The following is a 21355-nucleotide window of genomic DNA, read 5'->3' on the forward strand; positions in this document are numbered from 1 at the left end:
CCTCTAACTCTATCCTTGGTCTGTCTCATCACAGCACTCACATACACAGGCCACATTGAACCCAGTCACTCCAGCCTCGGAACGCACAGTTGCCTGGGTGTCAAACATGCCTCACCTCTCAGCTGACATTGAGAGTGCACACATAGAACGAGAAGAATACAAATTGAAAGAGTACTCCAAATCCATGGACGAGAGTCGTCTCGAGAGGGTGAGAACATCTCCCGTAGACAAGTCCCTGAACATTGCATATTGATCTCTCCTCCTCCTGCACCCCTTTTCTTCACTTCCTCCATGGTCTGATGTCATATTGTTCTCCCATTCTCTCCTCCATCCTTCTCAGTGTCTTCCTAATCTTTCGAAGTCCTTCATTGCTCTGTCTCTTTCCCTCCATCTTTCCTCCACTCTCTTCTGCTCCCTGTCTCGCCAACCCTCTTAGGTGAAGGAATACGAGGAGGAGATCTACTCCCTAAAAGAGCGACTCGTGATGTCCAACCGGAAGCTGGAGGAATATGAGCGCCGTCTCCTCTCCCAGGAGGAGCAAACAAATAAAATGCTGCAGCAATATCAATCCCGCCTGGAGCAGAGCGAGAAGAGGCTGCGGCAGCAGCAGATGGAGAAGGACACGCAAATCAAGAGCATCATAAACAGGTTAGAAATGGTAAATACTCTATTACTTACTTCTGGGGATTGGGGGAGGGAGGTGGGAGAGGGGATCCTCTGGAACTGGGATCCCCTCTAACAGCAATATCCAGAGAAAACATACAAATAATAACACGTATAATGCATATGACCAGTAATGAAACACCAGGACATAAACTCCTCTCCATTGCATCCCTCAGCCGTAACGTCTTTCCTTGGCTTCAGTGAATAGACATTTTAGGAATGCTCTGTAGTAGCAGACTCCTCACAGAACTAGCAGAGTACATCATACAGTACTAGGCAGGCATGGGAAAATGCCACAAAAGCAGTAGAAATGTTAATAGTTTATTTGTATCAATTAACAAAGTGCAATTTGAATGAAGAAAAGAGAAATCTAAATCAAATCGGTATTTGGTGTGACCACCGTTTGCCTTCAAAACAGCATCAGCAGCTCTTCTAGGTGCACACAGTTTTTGAAGGAATTTGGCAGGATGGTTGTTCCAAACATCTTGGAGAACTAAGCCCAGATCTTCTGTGGATGTAGGCTTGCTCCAGTCCTTCTGTCTCTTCATGTAATCCCAGACAGGCTGGATGATGCTGAGGTCAGGGCCCTCTGGAGGCCATATCCTCACCTCCAGGACTCCGTGAAGACAGTTCTTAATGACATTGACTGTACGTTTGGGGTCGTTGCCCTGCTGCAGGATACATTTGGAGCTAACCGGAGGCTTTCCTTATGGTATTGCATCATGGATACGTTTCTACCTGTATCGAGCTCTTTTGAAGAAGCACAAAGAAGCGGGCAACATTGAGGATCGTTGACGCAGTGGTCGGCCCAGGAAACTTACGCCAATCGGTCATAACATTAAAACCACCTACCTAATATTGTGTAGTGCACATATACACAGCGCTCTACACAGCAAGTTGCTATGTCGTTTGTGTTCTGACATTGTGTATATCACAGCCGAAATTTACTCTACAGAAGCTCTTCTGTGCGATCGGCCGGACAGGCTAGCCTTCACTCCCCATCAAATGAGCCTTGGGTGCCCATGACCTCGTTACCAGTTCACCAGTTGTCCTTCCTTGGACCACTTTTGGTAGATACTAACCACTACCAGGATACTACCAGAAACACCCCGCAAGAACAGGAGGTGCTCTGACCCGGTTGTCTAGTCATACAAATTTGACCCTTGTCACAGTCACTCAGATCCTTAGACTTGGGCATTTTCCTACATCCAAAACATCAGCTTCACAAACGGACTCTTCGGCTACTGCCTAATATATCCCACCCTCCATTGTAATGAGAAACAACTCCGTGTTATTCACCTTTTAATGTTTTGGCCACTTGGGGTACATAGAAACATAGAATGTGTCGGCAGATAAGAACCATTTGGCCCATCTAGTCTGCCCAATATACTGAATACTATGGATAGCCCCCGGCCCTTATCTTATATGAAGGATGGCCTTATGCGTAAACCCCTTCACTGTATTTGCAGCTACCACTTCTGCAGGAAGGCTATTCCATGCATCCACTACTCTCTCAGTAAAGTAATACTTCCTTATATTACTTTTAAACCTTTGCCCCTCTAATTTAAAACTGTGTCCTCTTGTGGTAGTTTTTCTTCTTTTAAATATGCTCTCCTCCTTTACCGAGTTGATTCCCTTTATGTATTTAAAAGTTTCTATCATATCCCCTCTGTCTCTTCTTTCTTCCAAGCTATACATATTAAGGTCCTTTAACCTTTCCTGGTAAGTTTTATCCTGCAATCCATGTACTAGTTTAGTAGCTCTTCTCTGAACTCTCTCTAGAGTATCTATATCCTTCTGGAGATATGGCCTCCAGTACTGCACACAATACTCCAAGTGAGGTCTCACCAGTGTTCTGTACAGCGGCATAAGCACTTCACTCTTTCTACTGCTTATACCTCTCCCTATACATCCAAGCATTCTGCTGGCATTTCGTGCTGCTCTATTACATTGTCTTCCCACCTTTAAGTCTTCTGAAATAATTACTCTTAAATCCCTTTCCTCAGATACTGAGGTCAGGACTGTGTCAAATATTCTATACTCTGCCCTTGGGTTTTTACGCCCCAGGTGCATTATCTTGCACTTATCCACATTAAATTTCAGTTTCCAGAGTTCTGACCATTCTTCTAGTTTTCCTAAATCCTTTTCCATTTGGCGTTTCCCTCCAGGAACATCAACCCTGTTACATATCTTTGTGTCATCAGCAAAAAGACAAACCTTACCAGCGAGGCCTTTTGCAATATCACTTATGAAGATATTAAACAAAATCGGTCCCAGTACAGATCCCTGTGGAACCTCACTGGTAACATGACCTTGTTTTGAATGTTCTCCATTGACTACAACCCTCTGTTGTCTGTCACTCAGCCACTGCCTAATCCACTCAACAATATGGGAGTCCATGCTCAATGACTGCAGTTTATTGATAAGTCTTCTATGTGGGACAGTGTCAAAAGCCTTACTAAAATCTAGATATGCGATGTCTACTGCACCTCCACCGTCTATTATTTTATTCACCCAGTCAAAAAAATCTATAAGATTTGTTTGACATGATCTCCCTGAAGTAAACCCATGTTGTTTTTCATCTTGCAATCCATGGGATTTTAGATGTTCCACAATCCTATCCTTTAATAGGGTTTCCATTAATTTGCCTACTATTGATGTCAGACTCACTGGTCTATAGTTGCTCGATTCCTCCCTACTACCTTTCTTGTGAATGGGCACTTAACTTTTTTATTTTTTTCATTCACATAGCCGTATGAGGCTTGTTTTTTTTTGCGGGACAAGATGCGCTTTCTAATGGCCCCATTTTCAGTTGCATACAATGTGGTGGGAAGCGGGGAAAAAATTCCAAATGGAGGGGAATTAATTTAAAAAAAAACACCATTCTGCCACAGTTTTATGTTTGTTTTTTTACACTGTTACCTATGCGGTAAAACTGACCTGTTACTTTAATTCCCCAGGTCAGTACGATTACCACACGTTTAGTTTTTCTTGCGTTTTAATACTGAAAACTTTGAAAACATTTTTTCTTTTTTTCATGAACATATTCTGACCCCTATAACTTTTTGGTAGTTTTGTGTACAGAGCTGTGTGAGAGTTTATTTTTTGCGGGGCTGCACTTTTCAATGATACCATTTTGTGGTGATTTATGACTTTTTGATCACTTTTTATAAAATTTTTGGTGGAAAGTGAAGCGACCAAAAAAAAAAGCGAATTGACCAATGTTTCGCCATTTGCCGTATGGGAAAAATATTTTAATATTACGGCCATTTTCACACGCAGCAATGCCCATGATGTGAATTTTTTATTGTTTACATATTTTTATTAACATTTTGGGGAAATGGGTGCGAATTCAATTTTTATATTTTTTTCATTTTTCAAAACATATTTATTTATTTTTTCCATAGGGAACTATAACAAGCAATTATTAGATTGCTTCTCTCATACACTTGTGGGGGATTAGCTCTTTTCCGGGGGGTTGCAATCACACACTTCTTCACAGACACCAGGATTTAGGGGCCAAACTGTGCTTTATTGTGGCACACGGCATAAAGAAAAACACACAAAGCCAAAATAAAATACCTTGCCCGTCTGGGCCCTATCTAAACACACAGGTTTCCCTGACTCACCTAAAGCGTACCACAGTTCACACCCGTGATGAGATGCGGCTTTCCCAGCCCAACCTCCAGCAGCCTCCAGGCTGCTCCCACACCAGTGTCTCTTGTGGGATAGTGGTCTCTCAGCCCTCCCGGCTCAGACCACACAGAGCCACTCCAGCCTTCTGTGTGCAAGTCCCCCAATGTCCAGGCTATTGCCTAGCCTCGTGGCCCCTCAGCCTTGCCTAGCTGGGACCACACTGACAGAGCCTCACCAGGCCTCTGTCTGCACACTCTCCAGAGTGAGACCCACCCAAGATCCAGTAGCAGGATTAAATAGGATCCCTGGACATGAGCATGCCCTAAGTCCCGGACTGGAACCTGGGGAAACACCACCTCAGTGTTCACATTGCCACACACTCCAATGCATCAGCAGGTGGCCCCGTCTCATTTATTATTTTCTACGCCTGTTTTAGGGATAGAAAATTATCTAAATCTACGCCAGCATGGGAGCTGGAATAGATTTAGGATGTAGAGGTCTAAAACGCCGGTCTTAATAAATTACCCCATATGTTCCTATGGAAACCTGCTTAGAGGCAAATGTGCAGCAGCTTCTGTTCATTCAGGAAGACAGAAGCTGCCGCACAACGCAGCCAGCTCCCCCGATCCTCTCTGGAGGGTGCCGGAGCACACCGGGAAGCACGCACTTCTGGGTTTTAGTGCATCCAGAGACCGTGGTTATGTTTGACCACGGCATCTGAAGGGTTTAAAGTCCACGACCAGCAATACTGCTGTTCACGGACATTAGTCCCGCCGGTGGGTAGTATGAGGAGCTGGCGCCATTTTTAATTGGAAAGGAGTTAAAGGGGTTCTCTCACTTCAGCAAATGGCATTTATCGTGTAGACAAAGCAAATACAAGGCACTTACTAATGTATTGTGATTGTCCATATTGCCTCCTTTGCTGGCGGGATTCATTTTTCCATCACATTATACACTCACTGTTCATATCCAGGGCTTCTCCACTGTCCTCCAAGATCGGTCTCTCCCTGTGCACCATATGGCAGGTTTCAGGGAATACTACTGGTATATTGAAGAAAACTGCGACAGTCTAAGTCCCAAATCTGGAGTAGTGCGGTTTTCTTCGATATAGTTTTTGCTAGGGCCTATGGCTCAGGCCTAACACTGGTTGCACCGACACACCATGGAACCCATCACAGGATGCACTAACCGGCAGTGCTGCTTTTAATTTTCTATAATTTGGAGGTTTCAGGGAATTCATATTTCTCTAATCGGAATGAGATTGTAAAGTACGACCTGTTCCAGCCTGATAATAACATCTCTCCTGTCGCTTCCAAGCCACCTAGCATTTAATCTCTTTACTGGGTAATTTGCTGCGTGTCTTTTATTAGACAAGAGCTAAAACGTTTTTAAGAGCAAATTGTAACAATAAAAGAGTCCATTTCATTACTGACTCAGGAACCGCCATGTAAAAGAATATACTGTATTTCTTAAAGGTATACGCGCCACTTACACATATGCAAGCATATATACTGTAATATATGAACACAATCCTGTACAACTGTATATACACAGTCCAGTCGCATTATTATGACCACTTCCTACTTTCGATGTCAGTAGCTCATGAAAGAAGTCCCTGTGCTGAGCGGGCTCGGTGGGTATATAAGGTGTGTGGTAGGCGGTGTGCACACATATCCCTCGTTCCTGTCATGGGTAAAAAGAGCGATTTATCAGAGTTGTAAAAAAAAAAGGATGATTATTGGCTTTCGAGCCAAGCATTTATGAAACTGCGCAAATGGCACCATTGTGAGTGACGTGGAAACTGCAGAGCACCACGTGCCATTGACGTGAGAGGTGAACATCGATTGCGAAGGTGCGCGAGGGCAGACCAGCACACTACAGTGGAGCAGCTCACCGCCAAAATGAACCAGGAGGCGAACGGACTTGTGTCTAAAACAACAGTTCAGCTCACCCCACTGCGTATGGAGCTCCGGAGCAGATGGAAGGTCACCGCACCTCTGCTGACAAAGCTGCATTGGAAGAAGAGGCTTAAAATTTCACAGCTGTATTGAAATGGGCCCTCCATTGATTGTTTTCTGCTTCATGGAACGGATGGACTTTGGCGTGTCAGGTGAGAAAGATCAGAGAACCAGACCACAAGCTGATGGGGGCAGCGTTATGGTCTGGGGAAGGTTTCCATGGCATTCTCTGGGCCCATTCATCCATATGGAAGGCACTCTCAACTGATCTTCAGATGACACACACCCGTACATGCTGATTGTCTCCAAGACAATGCAACATGTTACATGGCTAGAAATATCCATATTGGTTGGAAGATCCTGACCAAGACTTCCAAGTGCTACCCTGATTCCTCAGACTTTAACCCAATTAAGCATCTGTGGGACCACCTCAATGGCCGTGTTCTCTCTATGGAGCTGTGGGATGCACTGCAGTCAACATGGCTCCAGATACCTGTGACAACCTACCAGGACCCCATCTAGCTGCTGTCAGTGCTGCACACAGTGGTTACTCTGGGTATTAACTGGCGGTCATAATAATGGGACTCAACTGCGTACATACACAATATACATATATACAATCATATATACACCAGTCAATGATTACAACATTGATTATCGGTGACATTTCACCGGTCGGGGAGGGAGGTGGTATATATTAGGATACAAGTGAACAGTTAGTTCTTGAAGTTGAAGTGTTAGTAGCAGGTACCCCCGTTCATGGCAGGCCCCCTAATCCTCTTTCAGCAGGATAATGCCTCGGCCACACTTCAAAAATTGTTCAAGAATGAGGAACATGACAGAGATCATGGTGATGTCTCCAAATTCCCCTGATCTCAACCCAATCAAGCATCGGTGGAATGTCCTCGAAAAACAAGTCCAATTCATGGAGGCCGCGCCTCACAACTAACAAGACATAATGGGATCTGCTGCTAACGTCATGGGCACCATCAGAGGTTTTGTAGGGTCCATGCAGCAATACAAGGGGGTCCTACACAGAATAACTCAGGTGGTTTTAATGTTATGACTGATTGGTGCACCAGAAATACGTCTAATTAAGGCATATTTCTGTTTAATAAATGACCCCCAATATTCACAAATACACCAGATGGAAATGTTAGTGTAGTAGTATATATTTGAAGAAGAGCCTGTGCTAACAACCGAATGACAATGAATTTGAAATGTACCCGTCAAAGGATAGATGCACAGCACTGAAAACATACCCACCACAAAGCAAAGAGGTGGCAACGTTGTGCCCTGGGATGCTTAGGTCTGCAGAAGGCTTGTGCATATTGAGGGTAAGATATGTAAGTTCTGGAATATCTGCTGCAGCCGCAAGAGAACTGAGATTTAGGAAAAGATTTACCTGGTACAACACCGAGAAATCAACTGCTGCTAATGATCTAATGTATGTAGACTACATTGGGACCACCAAGCTTAACCATGGCTCATCCTTAAGCGATATGTAAAGTTCTAGAAAGTTCCACTAGCTACAGGTGAAGCTGACCGCAAGTTGCTGTTAAACCTTCCCATCACTTGATGGCAAGAACAACAGCATTATCCTTCAGCTGAACCCTCCAACCAGCCTCCGCACCTCTAAGAGGTCTACAGATCCAATCTGGGAACTGATCCCAGAGAAACCAGGGCATTTTCGGATTTTTAGGAAAAGTTAAAGGGGTCAAAGTACTTTTGCTCTAGGCATCAATAGGGGATTCCACTGGTCCAACCCCCACTGAAGGCATTTCATAGGAATACCCCATCAGTAAAGATACAGGGATGGGGTAAAGGTGCATTTACACGCAAGAGCTAAAGGCTTCCTTCCCGACAGTCGTCTACTTGCAGTGTCGGACTGGGGTGCCTAGGGCCCACCAGTAAAATTCATTTTGGGGGCCCACCGTACAGCTACATGCGAATATTAACCACCCAAACAGTGGCGGCGGCAGCAGCAAGATGCTACAATATGATTATGGGGGCCCATGCAGTGACTTCGAGAGGGAAGGTCCCTGGGGACAGAGGACATGGCTAGCCTGACTCTATATCATCTCAGCCACCCAATGTGTCTATAATAATAAACTGGGTGCTTTGTTAAATAATGTCCCCAGTATTATCTAGTGCTGTGAGTGTACTGTGCCACTTGTAAAAGGAATGAGGGAATAGGGGCCCACCGGGGGATTCGCCTGTTCCCCTGTGGGTCAGTCCGAGCCTGGCTACTGGTTCAGTCGAGGTGAAGCGCTGCACTTACATGCAGCAATCCCCTCCACAGTATAGACAGCACAATCTGCTGACCAGAAATGATAGTTAATGTGCCCGCACTAGCAATCATCTCACAAAACGGGCAGATTGTAGAGAACGAGCGTTGTTCCGGATTATCTGCCCCAATATCTGGAGATATAAATCCACTTTAAGGCCACTTTTACACAGTCACCGCTTGGTCAGTAATTCCAAGCCAAAACCAAGAGTGGAACCTACACAGAGATAAGGTATAATGGAAAGATCTGCTCACAATCACTGACATAAGAGTCATGGAAAACATGGCTGCTTCCTTCCAAAAACAGCACCACGCTTGTCCTTATCCTGTTTATGGTATTGTGGCTGAATTATTTCCGGAAGCAATCAGTTTTTATAGCCCCTTTTATGTTCCTTTAGCATTTCTGTCCCTCATTTTTCTTTGCTCGATTTTCACGGCTCTCGAGTAATATATTTCTTTATGGTTTGAAATAATTTTGATAAAATTCTAGTAACTTGATTATCCCTGCGGCGTTTTATTTTTATTTTCGGAGAATTTTTTTTTTTGTTTTGTTTTCAAATGACAAAATGATCCCACTATAAGTTGGGCTCCTGCGTCTAGCTTCTCCCTACCATCATGTGGACGGACGCAATTTTCTGCTGTTAATTTAAAAGGGAAATAAATGCCCGTGGTTGCTGCTTGGCTGCACACGTTTATCACCGCCTTGAAGGGAGAACCGCTCGCTGACATTGAATTGTGGAAATCTATAAATATCTAATGTACAGATCGCCGGTGATTGTTCTAAAACTCTAAGTGGATGAAAGTTAGACTAGGCCTGTAAATATTCTATTACCGCCTGTGGTGGTAGAACGCACTGAGGGCTCTGCTATATCTTACCGAGCCAGTAGATAGGAAGCCTGGTCTTCTAATGTCGGGGACTACGCTACGGCTTGAGGAGAATGTATCAAACATCTTTTACAAATTGCAGAAAAATCTCCTTTTTGCTACATCTTAAGACATAAATATAAAATTCTTGCTTCCGTAAATTTGCAAAATATTGAGGCTGGAGATTACATAACTTGGTGGCGTCTGCCTGAATTTGCAGTGATACCCTACTGTCCCCTGACTATGTCCTGCTTTATATTACACACATGTTCCTCTGGGTATTCTGTGATATTTTCAAGGTGGTGTCACTTGAGGACTTCCCCTGGGTTTTTGTAGGGATGGAGTATAAGGTAATGCTGAAAAACCCTCTGCGGCATAGAGAATATACTGCTTATAGAGTATATTAATATTATAATATCTAAAGCTCAGAAATCTCCTCACGTGACACAAGCCTTAGACTATTGGGAAGGTTCCAATTATCTTGTCCATGTGGGTTTGGTGCTTTCAGCGGCCATTTTTGTTTTACCCCCCCCTCTTCCCCTTCAGGTTGATGCTGGTGGAGGAGGAGATCCGGAAGGACCACACGCAAGAACCAATCGATATGAAGAGGAGACTTATCGAGGCTCAGGTGGAAATTACAATGTCATTGTGCCTTTGTGTGTGACATCACCATCACACCCTGTCCTGTCTGTCATCTGGGGAAAGAGAAGGGAGGGCAACAAAAGGGCTAAGAGACCAAATCTTCAGATTTCGAGGAAAAGTCCAAGAGACTGAGAACAAATACAAATGATATAATATTAAAGGGGGACATCCTATAATGTGATTGGTTCATAGTCCCCAGGTGACAGTTTCTATTGACGATTGTTCAGCCGGCCATACATGCAGGTTGGAAGTGCTCGATATCACACACACAGATTCTCTGACATGCTGGAAAATCTCTGTGCGATGACCCAATCCTCTTTATTTCTCCTGGAGAACAGAGGATTGGGCCCCCATGCACTGGAGGTACCCATGAGGCCCGGGCCATGTGTGCACACCTTCATTATATAGAATATACTGAACGTGTTTCTTATATACCTACTGCAATGCGAGGTGAACATGTAACAAGAGTACGAGAATAATGTGGAGGGACAGGCACAAGTCGCAATGATTCTGCCCCTCTTGCCTTTTATTGCTAAGCTTCCCATATGCCCGTCCCGAAGCCTGGACCCATCTGAGGGAAGCATTGGCGATTCTTCATTTTTTGCAGGGTATGCAACGCCGAGAATCGGTCTAGCCCTCTGACTGTTGAGCTTCTCCGCTAAAAGCAATTTTATCCCCCTTATAGCTGAGACAGAAGGAATTGAATACTTGCCACCGTCCCTTGTTTTCCACGTGAGATAGAGATCCTGGGAGACCATGTAGTGGATCATTATATTGGGGAACTCACGAGGTTTCCTGTTAAATACCACTGAAAGATCTGTCCCTCTGTAGATCCATAAATGTCTGAAAGGTGGGGGACCCTGCCACACGGCGTTTATGGCATACCCTATGGTTATGCCCAGGATGAGAATACCCTTTCATTTGCATAAACCCAGAAAACCCCTTCAGGTGCAGAGGAAGTGATGAAAATACAATGTGGAGTAGGAAGTGGAATAGATGCACATTAGAGGGAGGACAGGAGGAAGATTGCCAATATGAAGAATTATTACCATTATTATCCTTTATTTATATAGCGCCAACATATCCCACAGCGCAGTAATGCCTCTCGCTGGGAAGGGAAAGTGCGCAGGTTTATGCTTAATGAAGAAGACAGGAAGGGATGGTAAGAAGGGCAAATTTCATTATATCACCTGTCTTCTGTCTCAATCATCTCATGATCACCCCGTCCGATAGCAGTAATGACGCGCTAAATGCTCGTAGATCATATCTGATCATAAGATGCTGGAACCATGTAAAGAAATAATCTGTCTATAATATCAACGTTTCATGAAGAGCAGCTCCAACCGTTCTTGGAAATTAGCCAATCTTATAACTGCAGCATGGACTGCCCTATTGGATCATAACATGCTAAGACTTAAAAGGTGACAACCTGTCCACCCTTTGACATTCACAAGGGTTGTCACAGAGAAGAAAAGGGAAATGGCGGCCTCCTAGCTTCGGAACAATTGCTGTGCCAAAAAATGTAGTAGTTTGTCATTGGTATATGCTATGGTATCGATTACAACCATACTGGTGGAACTGCTCTTTTTTTGCTGAGTTGGTACTATAAGAATGCATGGTTTGGGCAGCATAAACGGTAACTCCACCCTAATATTCACTGTGTGATTGGGTGCTGTACAGTAAGTGAGTCTATAAAGTCACATCACAATGGCAATCCCGTAACTCCACCTCATCTAAAATTGAACTTCCCGCGTTGAGTGGGTATTGACTCTCCTCCCCTAAAATAAAGTGTTATCATTGGGGAGCTCACATAGCTGACGGTGCAGCTTTGGTTCCACGACCGCTCTCCAAGATTCAGACTCATTAAAAAATGGAGCACTTATGCTGCCCCCACTGTATTATAGTGAATGTTTTTGCTTCAGGTGGCATTATCGTTTAAAAGAGGACCTTTCACCTGGATATCCTTAATCTAATTATTATCCTACCTTATAGTGCTGCCCCCCTCTGATGTCTTGGCACTTTTTTTTTCTCTAAAGAACCCCCCGTTCGTCCGCTGTGGTCCCCGTATCTTTTGGCGCCTCATATGCTAATGAGGCGACTCGGTTATACTAGGCGTGGACTTGTATTTCTCCTGGGCGCGGTTATCTTCTCCCTGGCTGCGAGCGCATCCAAAAATCCAATCAGAGTGCCTCGATCTTAGCCAGGGAGAAGGAGCTCAAGTTCTCGCGGGAGAAGGAGCTGCGATTCTCGCGAGAACTTGAGCTCCTTCTCCCTGGCTAGGAGCGGGGCGCTCTGATTGGATGCGCTTGCAGCCAGGGAGAAGATAACCGCGCCCAGGAGAAATACAAGTCCACGCCTAGTATAACCGAGTCGCCTAATTAGCATATGAGGCGCCAAAAGATACGGGACCACAGCGGATGAACGGGGATTCTTTAGAGAAAAAAAAAGAGCCAAGACATCAGTGGGGGCCGCACTATAAGGTAGGATAATAATTAGATTAAGGATATCCAGGTGAAAGGTCCTCTTTAACATTTGGACATTAACCAGAATTTCAGATTTCTAAGAACACAAGGGGCTGAAAAGTGGAGGTAGCCTCCCACAGCAAACGATAAGTTCAGGTTATGCCCCTTTTCTAGTGTTTGAAGAGTAGTTTCATAATTCCTGTGGGAAACCTCTCCACATTTTGTTTGCATTAGTTTTTATACTTGACACCCAATGGATGTTTTAGCTCACCGTTACAGAGAAACATGGATAGACTCTACTGAGAACTAAGCATGGAACAAAGAACTCGTGAAGGGCCTGAAACGCAAAGCAAGGTCTCCCTAAAATAGAAAATCTAAAATGAGGCATGACTTGCCATGAACCGAAAAGGAACCTGAATTCTTAAATGACACCTCCCAAGTATGGACAGGCCTTGACAAGGTTGGACTCTTCCGAAGAGCTGAGATGCCTCCATATTGTGGTTGGCGTTGACAGTATGGTACATGAGATGTTTCCAGTAGAGTTCTTCTATATTGGAGCTGGAGGCTCTTGACTTGTTCACATTTGAATACTATCTCCGATGTTGCGAGGTTATTGTCCTGACAATTATATATTTGCATGAATCTGGCATGACGCTGGTAGATAGATCGCACCTCTTATATAACTTGGCCATTGGCTGAGTGCAGTTAGCAGCCATCACTGTTTTGTCAGTGATTTCCTCTCGATAGCATTATGGTTCTCACCAAGACCAATTCCATCAATAAATCTGTAATATGCAAAGTAACCGTGGAGCCCCAGTTATGGGTCTTCGACACAGTGAAAGCCAGATATCCCTTCAGGGAAGAAAAACCAAGCAAAGGGGTGTCCCCATTATAGAGATCACCAGATTGACCATATTAAGTGACCCCTATGTCAAGATCCGGCTCTTTTACAAGGATGTGACAGGGGAAGACCTAAGCCAGTAAATCTGGGCAAGTGTTCTTATGGGTGGAACATCTGCACTAAATTTAGCGACTGCGAAATTTGTTGATCCATGACATGCCACCTCAGGCTTTAATGCTGAACACAGTTTATTCTATTACTGCTCTGTTCTCTGGGGTGTGTGTGAGTTCAGGTTGCCTAGCAACCACTTGACTAGGTCAAGGTGACCACCATTTGACTACAAGCAGCCCACACGAAGTTCTATCAAGTTCAGACTTGTTTTAGGCTTCTCCCATCCAAACAACAGGAAGTACAAGGACTTGATATGGAAAATTGCAACGCTCTAAGATGTCAAACAATCAAAACAAGGGGAAAGTAAAGGGAAGGACAAATATTTTAAATGATGTGCAGTCTCTCTACTGAGATGGAACTTTTGGTGAGACATTATGTAGTAGATGGAGATAAGCTTCAAATATTTATACAGGGTGGGCCATTTATATGGATACACCTTAATAAAATGGGAATGGTTGGTGATATTAACTTCCTGTTTGTGGCACATTAGTATATGTGAGGGGGGAAACTTTTCAAGATGGGTGGTGACCATGGCGGCCATTTTGAAGTCGGCCATTTTGAATCCAACTTTTGTTTTTTCAATAGGAAGAGGGTCATGTGACACATCAAAATTATTGGGAATTTCACAAGAAAAACAATGGTGTGCTTGGTTTTAACGTAACTTTATTCTTTCATGAGTTATTTACAAGTTTCTGACCACTTATAAAATGTGTTCAATGTGCTGCCCATTGTGTTGGATTGTCAATGCAACCCTCTTCTCCCACTCTTCACACACTGATAGCAACATCGCAGGAGAAATGCTAGCACAGGCTTCCAGTATCCGTAGTTTCAGGTGCTGCACATCTCGTATCTTCACAGCATAGACGATTGCCTTCAGATGATACGAGATGTGCAGCACCTGAAACTACGGATACTGGAAGCCTGTGCTAGCATTTCTCCTGCGGTGTTGCTATCAGTGTGTGAAGAGTGGGGGAAAGGGGTTGCATTGACAATCCAACACAATGGGCAGCACATTGAACACATTTTGTAAGTGGTCAGAAACTTGTAAATAACTCATGAAAGAATAAAGTTACGTTAAAACCAAGCACACCATTGTTTTTCTTGTGAAATTCCCAATAAGTTTGATGTGTCAAATGACCATCTTCCTATTGACAAAACAAGAGTTGGATTCAAAATGGCCGACTTCAAAATGGCCGCCATAGTCACCACCCATCTTGAAAAGTTTCCCCCCTCACATTTACTAATGTGCCACAAACAGGAAGTTAATATCACCAATCATTCCTATTTTATTAAGGTGTATCCATATAAATGGCCCACCCTGTAGATGTTTATACTGTTCCAGTATTATTGATATTTTTAGTTTGTATTTTAAGAGGTTTTCCGGCCAGTTAATTTTTGTAAAAAATTCTACAAAGGTGTAAAATAATAAAAGAAGTAATACTCGCCTGACAATCCCCTGCCTCTCCAATTCCTATGACACCACTGCAAAGCACTGCCTGAGTCATTGATTGAGTAGTCATTTCTTATCTCATGGTGGTCAGACCGGCGGTGGACCAGGAAACGTTGGTGGGGGAATCTAAAAAATCAGCATGACTCATTTTATTATATCATTTTGAGCTTATTTAAAAAAAACAAAAAACTGAATTGGCTGGACAATCTGTTTAGCAGGGTGAGTTAACCACATTTTCTAGTTTTACAGAGACCTTCCTCGACCTATATCAGTAGTCTCCAACCTCTGGTTCTTGAGCTGTTGCAAACTACAACTTCCAGTATGCTGTGTCAAGCCGGTGGCTATCGGGGGACGCTGTGAGTTGTATTTTTGCAAGATCCGGGGAACCAAAGGTTGGAGACCTACTGTCCTTATTGTGATTAAGAAGTCAATACATTTTTTTAGGAAATGGAGATACTTGAAGCAAGTTATGACAATCTGTTTTTTCTCCGTACGTCTGATTTATATTTTAAAGTAAAATGTTAGCTTTGGGTGATGTAAGATGAGAAAAACAGAACGTTACATTATCGTGCTTCACATCCATTTATACTTTATGAAATCACATAATATATGTGATGTTTAGGTATAGCTCAATGCCAGGAGGGTTCCATCATTTCTAATATCTGAAGCCGTTCCTTTGTCCACATTGGATTAGTCTCTTGTCTATGGGTCCCCCAATGGGAAATATCAGCATTACACAGCACCCGCTAAAATCCACGGGCTGTCCGAGTAATGCACGGAAAAGCCCTCCAGAGGGTGAGACTCTTTTTGCAGAAATTCTCTGGTGTTGCTAGTAGACCAGTTCCTCAGTGGGGATATCCCATCCCTCTGTTACATCCATACATCCTAATAGAACATATGTAAAGCAAACAACACCTTTAAAGCACACCTTCACCAAAATCCTACTAGCGCAACTTAGCGCAACTATATTTCCTCCAAAGCATATTAAAGAGGTTATCCAATTTCTGAGAAAAAAATAAAAAGACCACAAATTAGAGATGAGCGAATCCATTGGTCTCATTAACAAGAGCCCTTGACCTGTGAGATGAAGAAGCACCTACCTGTCTGCCGGACATCTAGCCCGGCTCTGCACTTGGCGCCAAAGCTGGAGTTTGCCTTCTGGAGCACCTACTGCTCTTGTGCCTCTACCTGGAAACAGAAAGGCGCATGAGCTTAGGCACCCTTATGCAGGGCCCCGATTGTCAAAGATGGGCAAGATATCTGGCCCTGTCAATCAACAGACAGGGGGGCGTTCCTTCACCAGCCCCTCACTTGTGATGAGCTAGAATGCTTGACAGATTGACTTGTTAGAATTGATTCGCTCATCCCTACCACAAATGCTGCAAAACAAATACTATTCACGTTTTCATTCCACTGCCGATCCAGCATAGACATTCTGGCAGTCCCCTTGGTATTTGCGAACCTGTGGCTATGACATGACTAGTGCAGCTAATCAGTGGCCTCAATGGTAGGGCATCTCCACACAGTGATGGGAGCCATGATGGCAGTAGTATGGCACCTGACTACTGAAGCCACAATTGGCTTCAGTGGTCACGTGACAGCTGCCTGGGATTGAAGAGGTGAGTAGTACTTTTTATTTTATTTTATAGCATTCGTAGGTTTTTGTTTTGTTTAGTTTTTTTTACAGTTTTTTTTTTATGATAACCTCTTAAACGAAGTAATGGCTCTGCAGGACGAATTAGGCTACTTTCACGCTAGCGTTTTTTGCGGATCCGTCATGGATCTGCAAAAACGCTTCCGTTACAATAATACAACCGCATGCATTCGTCATGAACGGATCCGGTTGTATTATGTCTTCTATAGCCATGACGGATCTGTCATGAACACCATTGAAAGTCAATGGGGGACGAATCCGTTCTCTATTGTGTCAGAGAAAACGGATCCGTCCTGACTCACAATGGGGACGGATCCGTTTTCTATCTCTATCTCCACATCGCTGACAGAAAAACGCTGTCAGCGATGGGAGCGCAACCAAACGGAACGGAATGCATTTTGGTGCTTTCCGTTTCGTTCAGTACAGTTATGTCCCCATTAATTGTCAATCTGAAGCGTTTTCACCCGCTATTGAGATCCTATGACGGATCTCAATAGCGAATTTGAAACCGCTAGTGTAAAAGTAGCCTTAGTTAAACGTGGATATACGTCATTTTTTTTGCCCTGCAAAGTCATTATTTGTTAGGGAGAGACATTCATTGGTGACAACCTGCCTCCCTCATATCAGTTCTGCAGGCACCAGGACAGTTTAAGGAGCTCTCGAGTGTGATGACCCTGCATACAGCAGCCCATACCTCTGCTTCCTGGACTCCTGTGAGTATGAATTGGAGGAAGGAGTTGGAGTTGCGATTCACTGTATTTGTCAGGTTTGTCTGAAGGTGTGCTTTAAACCACAAAATCCCACCGCTCCTTTCCATAGGCACATGCATTAGAACACGTCCAGGCCAGTTAAGCTTACCTGTATGTTTTTGGATTGTTGTTATATTGTGTGGTGCCGTAAAGAAGCTCACACCATCACAGAAGGAACGTATAGATTCTATATTCACATGTCAACCAGCCCAGGTTCAGGTCAGGTGGGGGGGGGGGGGGGTTGGTGAAGGATGGAGTAGCGGAGAAGAAGCACCAGGTCCCCCCTTATTGAGTAATGGTCAATGCACTCTGTATGGACGGGATATGTGCAATACTTCCAGAAGAAGCCACATACATCCATGCCGAGAGAGACACACTTACTCCTCTCACCCTTCAGTCACAAACCTCAGGACCGAATGTTAACAGAACAGGTATTAGTACATTGGAGCTCTACACATGCCCCATCCTTGCACCCACTATGCATATAACCCTGACTTCTCTGTGTCGTGTGCAATGCTTTCCCGGTTGCTCACGTTTCTCTCAAGTGTCAATAGATCGGGCCGTTGGGCATTATAACTCAATAACGAGCACAATAATGTTGGAATGAATATGGCGCGCTTCATTGTTCACCGGTGCATTGAGCAGGATGTCTTACGCTTGTACGTGCATGTCTGTAGGTGACCGATGTGTGTCTACATGTGACATTTACATGTGTACATTGTCAGTAGAACCTGTGTCTTACATTTGTAAGTAAGCTCTCTCTCTCCCCCTCTCTCCCAACAGGAGAAGAAGTTTCCCTCCGTGGGTGCAGCAGACCCGCGTCTGAGGCTGGCGACTCCATGGAATGGGGCCCTTCCACCTCTGCCTCCTCGACTCCAAATCACAGAAAATGGAGACTTTCTAAACTCAAGTGACCATCACTAACCGGAGCTGAGGGGTCCATCCAGGAGCCTGGAGGGAGGAAGGGGGACTGGGATTCCCCCACTGAGGCATCTGTCCAGAGGCCTAAGGCGGAGGGGGCCGGGAACCCCCCTTTCCTCCCTGACTCTGAAACCCTTCCTCTGTGCCGTCCAGACCTGCAGCAGACAATCTGTGTGACCCCGGACACACGTGGGAAGTGGAGAGGAAAGAGAAGGGGATATCGCACTGAACTTATCCTAAGACCATATCAATCTTTGTTCACTTTGGACTCCTAAATCTATCAGTTTCTCTGTCCCCCCTAAACTTGTCCACTCTCATTGCTCCTTTAAATCCCCCCTCAGTTCACCCCCAAGCTCTCTGTCTCAGGTCTGAGGCCCTGGGATTCGCACTGACAGATCTGCACTGTAGGGGATACCTCCCCAACCATTACTCCAGTCTACATACTCTCGTACGCCTGCCCTCACCCTCGGTTCATCCCCGCTGACATACCTCTGCTCATTCCTCATCTACCCATCACCATTTATTTCCTTTACACTCCTCCCTCGATCCCTTTGTTCTGTGCGAAACAAGCAAAAACTCTCTGAGCCGACCAGCAGAGGTGACTCCTGTCACATGGAGAATTGAGTATCAGATCAGGAGACCTATAAAATGTAAGACGGAGGAACAGTGAGGGCCACACAACCATGTACAATAAAGGCCATGTGGACGGAGGTCATGGTGGAAGTGCAGGATCCAGGGTTGGTATAGGGAGGTGAAGGATCAGAGGTCGGGAGAATAGAGGATTGGATAAAGCCAAAAAAAAGTCAGAAAAATAGAGAAGTTAGAAACAAGAGGCGCTCCCGGGGGATGGACTCTTGTAGCTGGTTACACGGGGACATAGTGCATTTACCTCCTACTATGGGCAGCTGTTCTGGGAGACTAGAGACCATTTATAATTATTATTCTGAATATTATAATTATTGAACTTTATTTATTTCTCTCAATCTGTCTGCGCGGAGCCAAATCCATTGACCCGAGTCTCCCGCCCCAAAGAGCTTACAATCTTTAACTCCACTTCCTGTGACACGGGGAGTTTATAAATAACTTGGCCTCAAAGGTCGCATGGAACTTGCGTTTGGATGGGGAGGGAGGTGGGAAGGGCGTTAGTTTCATCCATATCAGAGGTTGGTGCCATAAAATTTGCAGGGCCCCTCTTCACCTCGGTGACAGGAGCAGCCGGGCCCGAAATGAATGTGTCAGTAAAGATAATTTTGATTGTACTTGGTTCTTTTTGACGTTCTGTGTAAATATAAAACATTTAAAGAAAAAAAAAGAGAATTCAGAGTCGTTCTGTGAGTCCAGAGCTCAGACAGCCGCTGATTTCTGTTATTTATTATATTTATATATTTACCGAACAAGACAACAGGTGCTGACGTCCATTGTCTGCTCGACATGTCACTATCTCCCATCAGACAGTCCGGTAACATCTCACCACAGGGATCTCCAGAGGTGACCACTACACCACTTCAAGGTCATTGTTCTCTTTATATAAGACAGGAATGTAGAATCCTTGATTAACCAAAGTGATTCATCATAAAGCTAATCCTTTCAGAGATTGGGTAGAGTTTCTGGAGGAAGTAGAATGTCACTCATTTGCCCCCTATTGGAGAACTCTTTCCGAATCTAAAAGGCGTCACATCAGTCCATCTAGTGTAAAGCTACGAATCTTTTAGACCTCGGCTTCCACAACATGTGGGAAACCATATATTGTCCAAGTTTGGTCAAGAAGATATCACACCTTAAGAGTCAACTCCTCTTCTGTCGGGATTTAGCGGTCGTAATACCACATATGACTATAAGATCCATGGGCAGAAACCTCCCTCTAAACTATTACAAGGGCACTCGTACCACTCGAGACCGAGAGCCGAGTCAAGTGCTGCCCTCACACTTGAGGCTTTAATTTTAAAAACACTTTTTTTTTTTAAGACCTCCAGTATAAAATGGGTTGTCCACCTTCTCCTTTGCTATTCATTATTTCAGAAGAGGGCACATTTTAAGTCAACCCCGACAGTGATATTAGATCACCAATTGGGTCTGGAGTGAGTTGTCCTATCCTTGTCTTAGCCTCCAAGGCTGAGCCTGCCATTGTTCTTCTGCTCAACACAGAGATGACATTCTACTTCCCCTCTATGATCAGAACCTTTATGCAGTTGGTTGTTATCTAGTGCCTGTTTGTGATTGATATTTTGATCTTGGACATTTGCCCCCAACATTGATATGTGGCCGAGCAGGATCTGATTGGCACATTCCAGATGCTACTATATAACGATGATTCCTGTTTGCAATGTGTTTTCTAAACTGTGATATCAATTATTTTTCTCTGACAACGTACAGCTCGGTCCCTCTGATGAGATCCATGGCAAGCAAAATGTCTGCACCCCTGCAAGAAATTTGCTTGACCAGAAATAAAAATCCAGGTGGCTGCATATCAAAACCTATTGGTGACAGGAGACACAATATCTGAAGGTGACTAAGCCGAACTTATTTTTGGGTGTATACTTTTTAAAACAATAAATAAAATAAAAAGTTAAATATGTAAATCAATTGTCAAAGTGTTTTTACCCTCCATGAGGATGAGTTTCGCTCGGTTTCAAACTCCATTTATGAAGAACAATAAACAAAAAGGTCTCCAGCCTTTATTTTTCCAGTTTCCACCCTGACAGATGGTGGAGAACCAAAGGTTGGAGACCACGGATTTACAATATTTACAGTATTGTTTGACCTGTATTGTTACCATTTTTGCTCCATTCACTTCTAAAGGTAAATTCAGAATTCTGCTAGTTTTATGCTACCAGAGAACAGTGCATTGTGGGAGCACAGTTAGCCTTAAAGGGGTTCTCTGCTTATCCTATATTGATGACCTATCCTCAGGCTAGGACATTAATATCACATCAGCTGTATGAAGAGAACGCAGCGCTCGACATTGCAGTGTAATTTTTATTATTTATTAATAATTAATTTATCAAAGCGCCATTCATTACATGCACATACAGACAATTGCACTAGGCATGAACAAGA

The 21355-nt window shown here is 44.1% G+C and overlaps 1 protein-coding gene across 12 annotated transcripts in view; it reads left to right on the top strand.

The window, feature by feature from the left end:
* The window catches only part of SYNGAP1 (synaptic Ras GTPase activating protein 1), a 199911-nt gene extending 179090 nt beyond the window's left edge, over positions 1-20821 (top strand). For 4 of the 12 annotated variants that reach the window (XM_040442656.1, XM_040442658.1, XM_040442657.1 and 1 more), the window contains 5 exons: positions 35-208; positions 437-658; positions 9955-10036; positions 17256-17341; positions 18161-20821. In XM_040442656.1, coding sequence (XP_040298590.1) covers positions 35-208; positions 437-658; positions 9955-10036; positions 17256-17341; positions 18161-18301 — 705 coding nt within the window. In that variant the 3' untranslated portion in view covers positions 18302-20821. Of the gene's footprint in view, positions 1-34; positions 209-361; positions 659-9954; positions 10037-11123; positions 11213-17255; positions 17342-18160 lie in introns of those variants that run through there. The other 8 variants (XM_040442659.1, XM_040442668.1, XM_040442663.1 and 5 more) reach the window with 6 other exon arrangements.
* The last annotated feature ends 534 nt before the right edge of the window (positions 20822-21355 follow it).

Source organism: Bufo bufo, chromosome 8 (genome assembly GCF_905171765.1).
Source record: "Bufo bufo chromosome 8, aBufBuf1.1, whole genome shotgun sequence".
NCBI classification, from domain to species: Eukaryota; Metazoa; Chordata; class Amphibia; order Anura; family Bufonidae; genus Bufo; species Bufo bufo.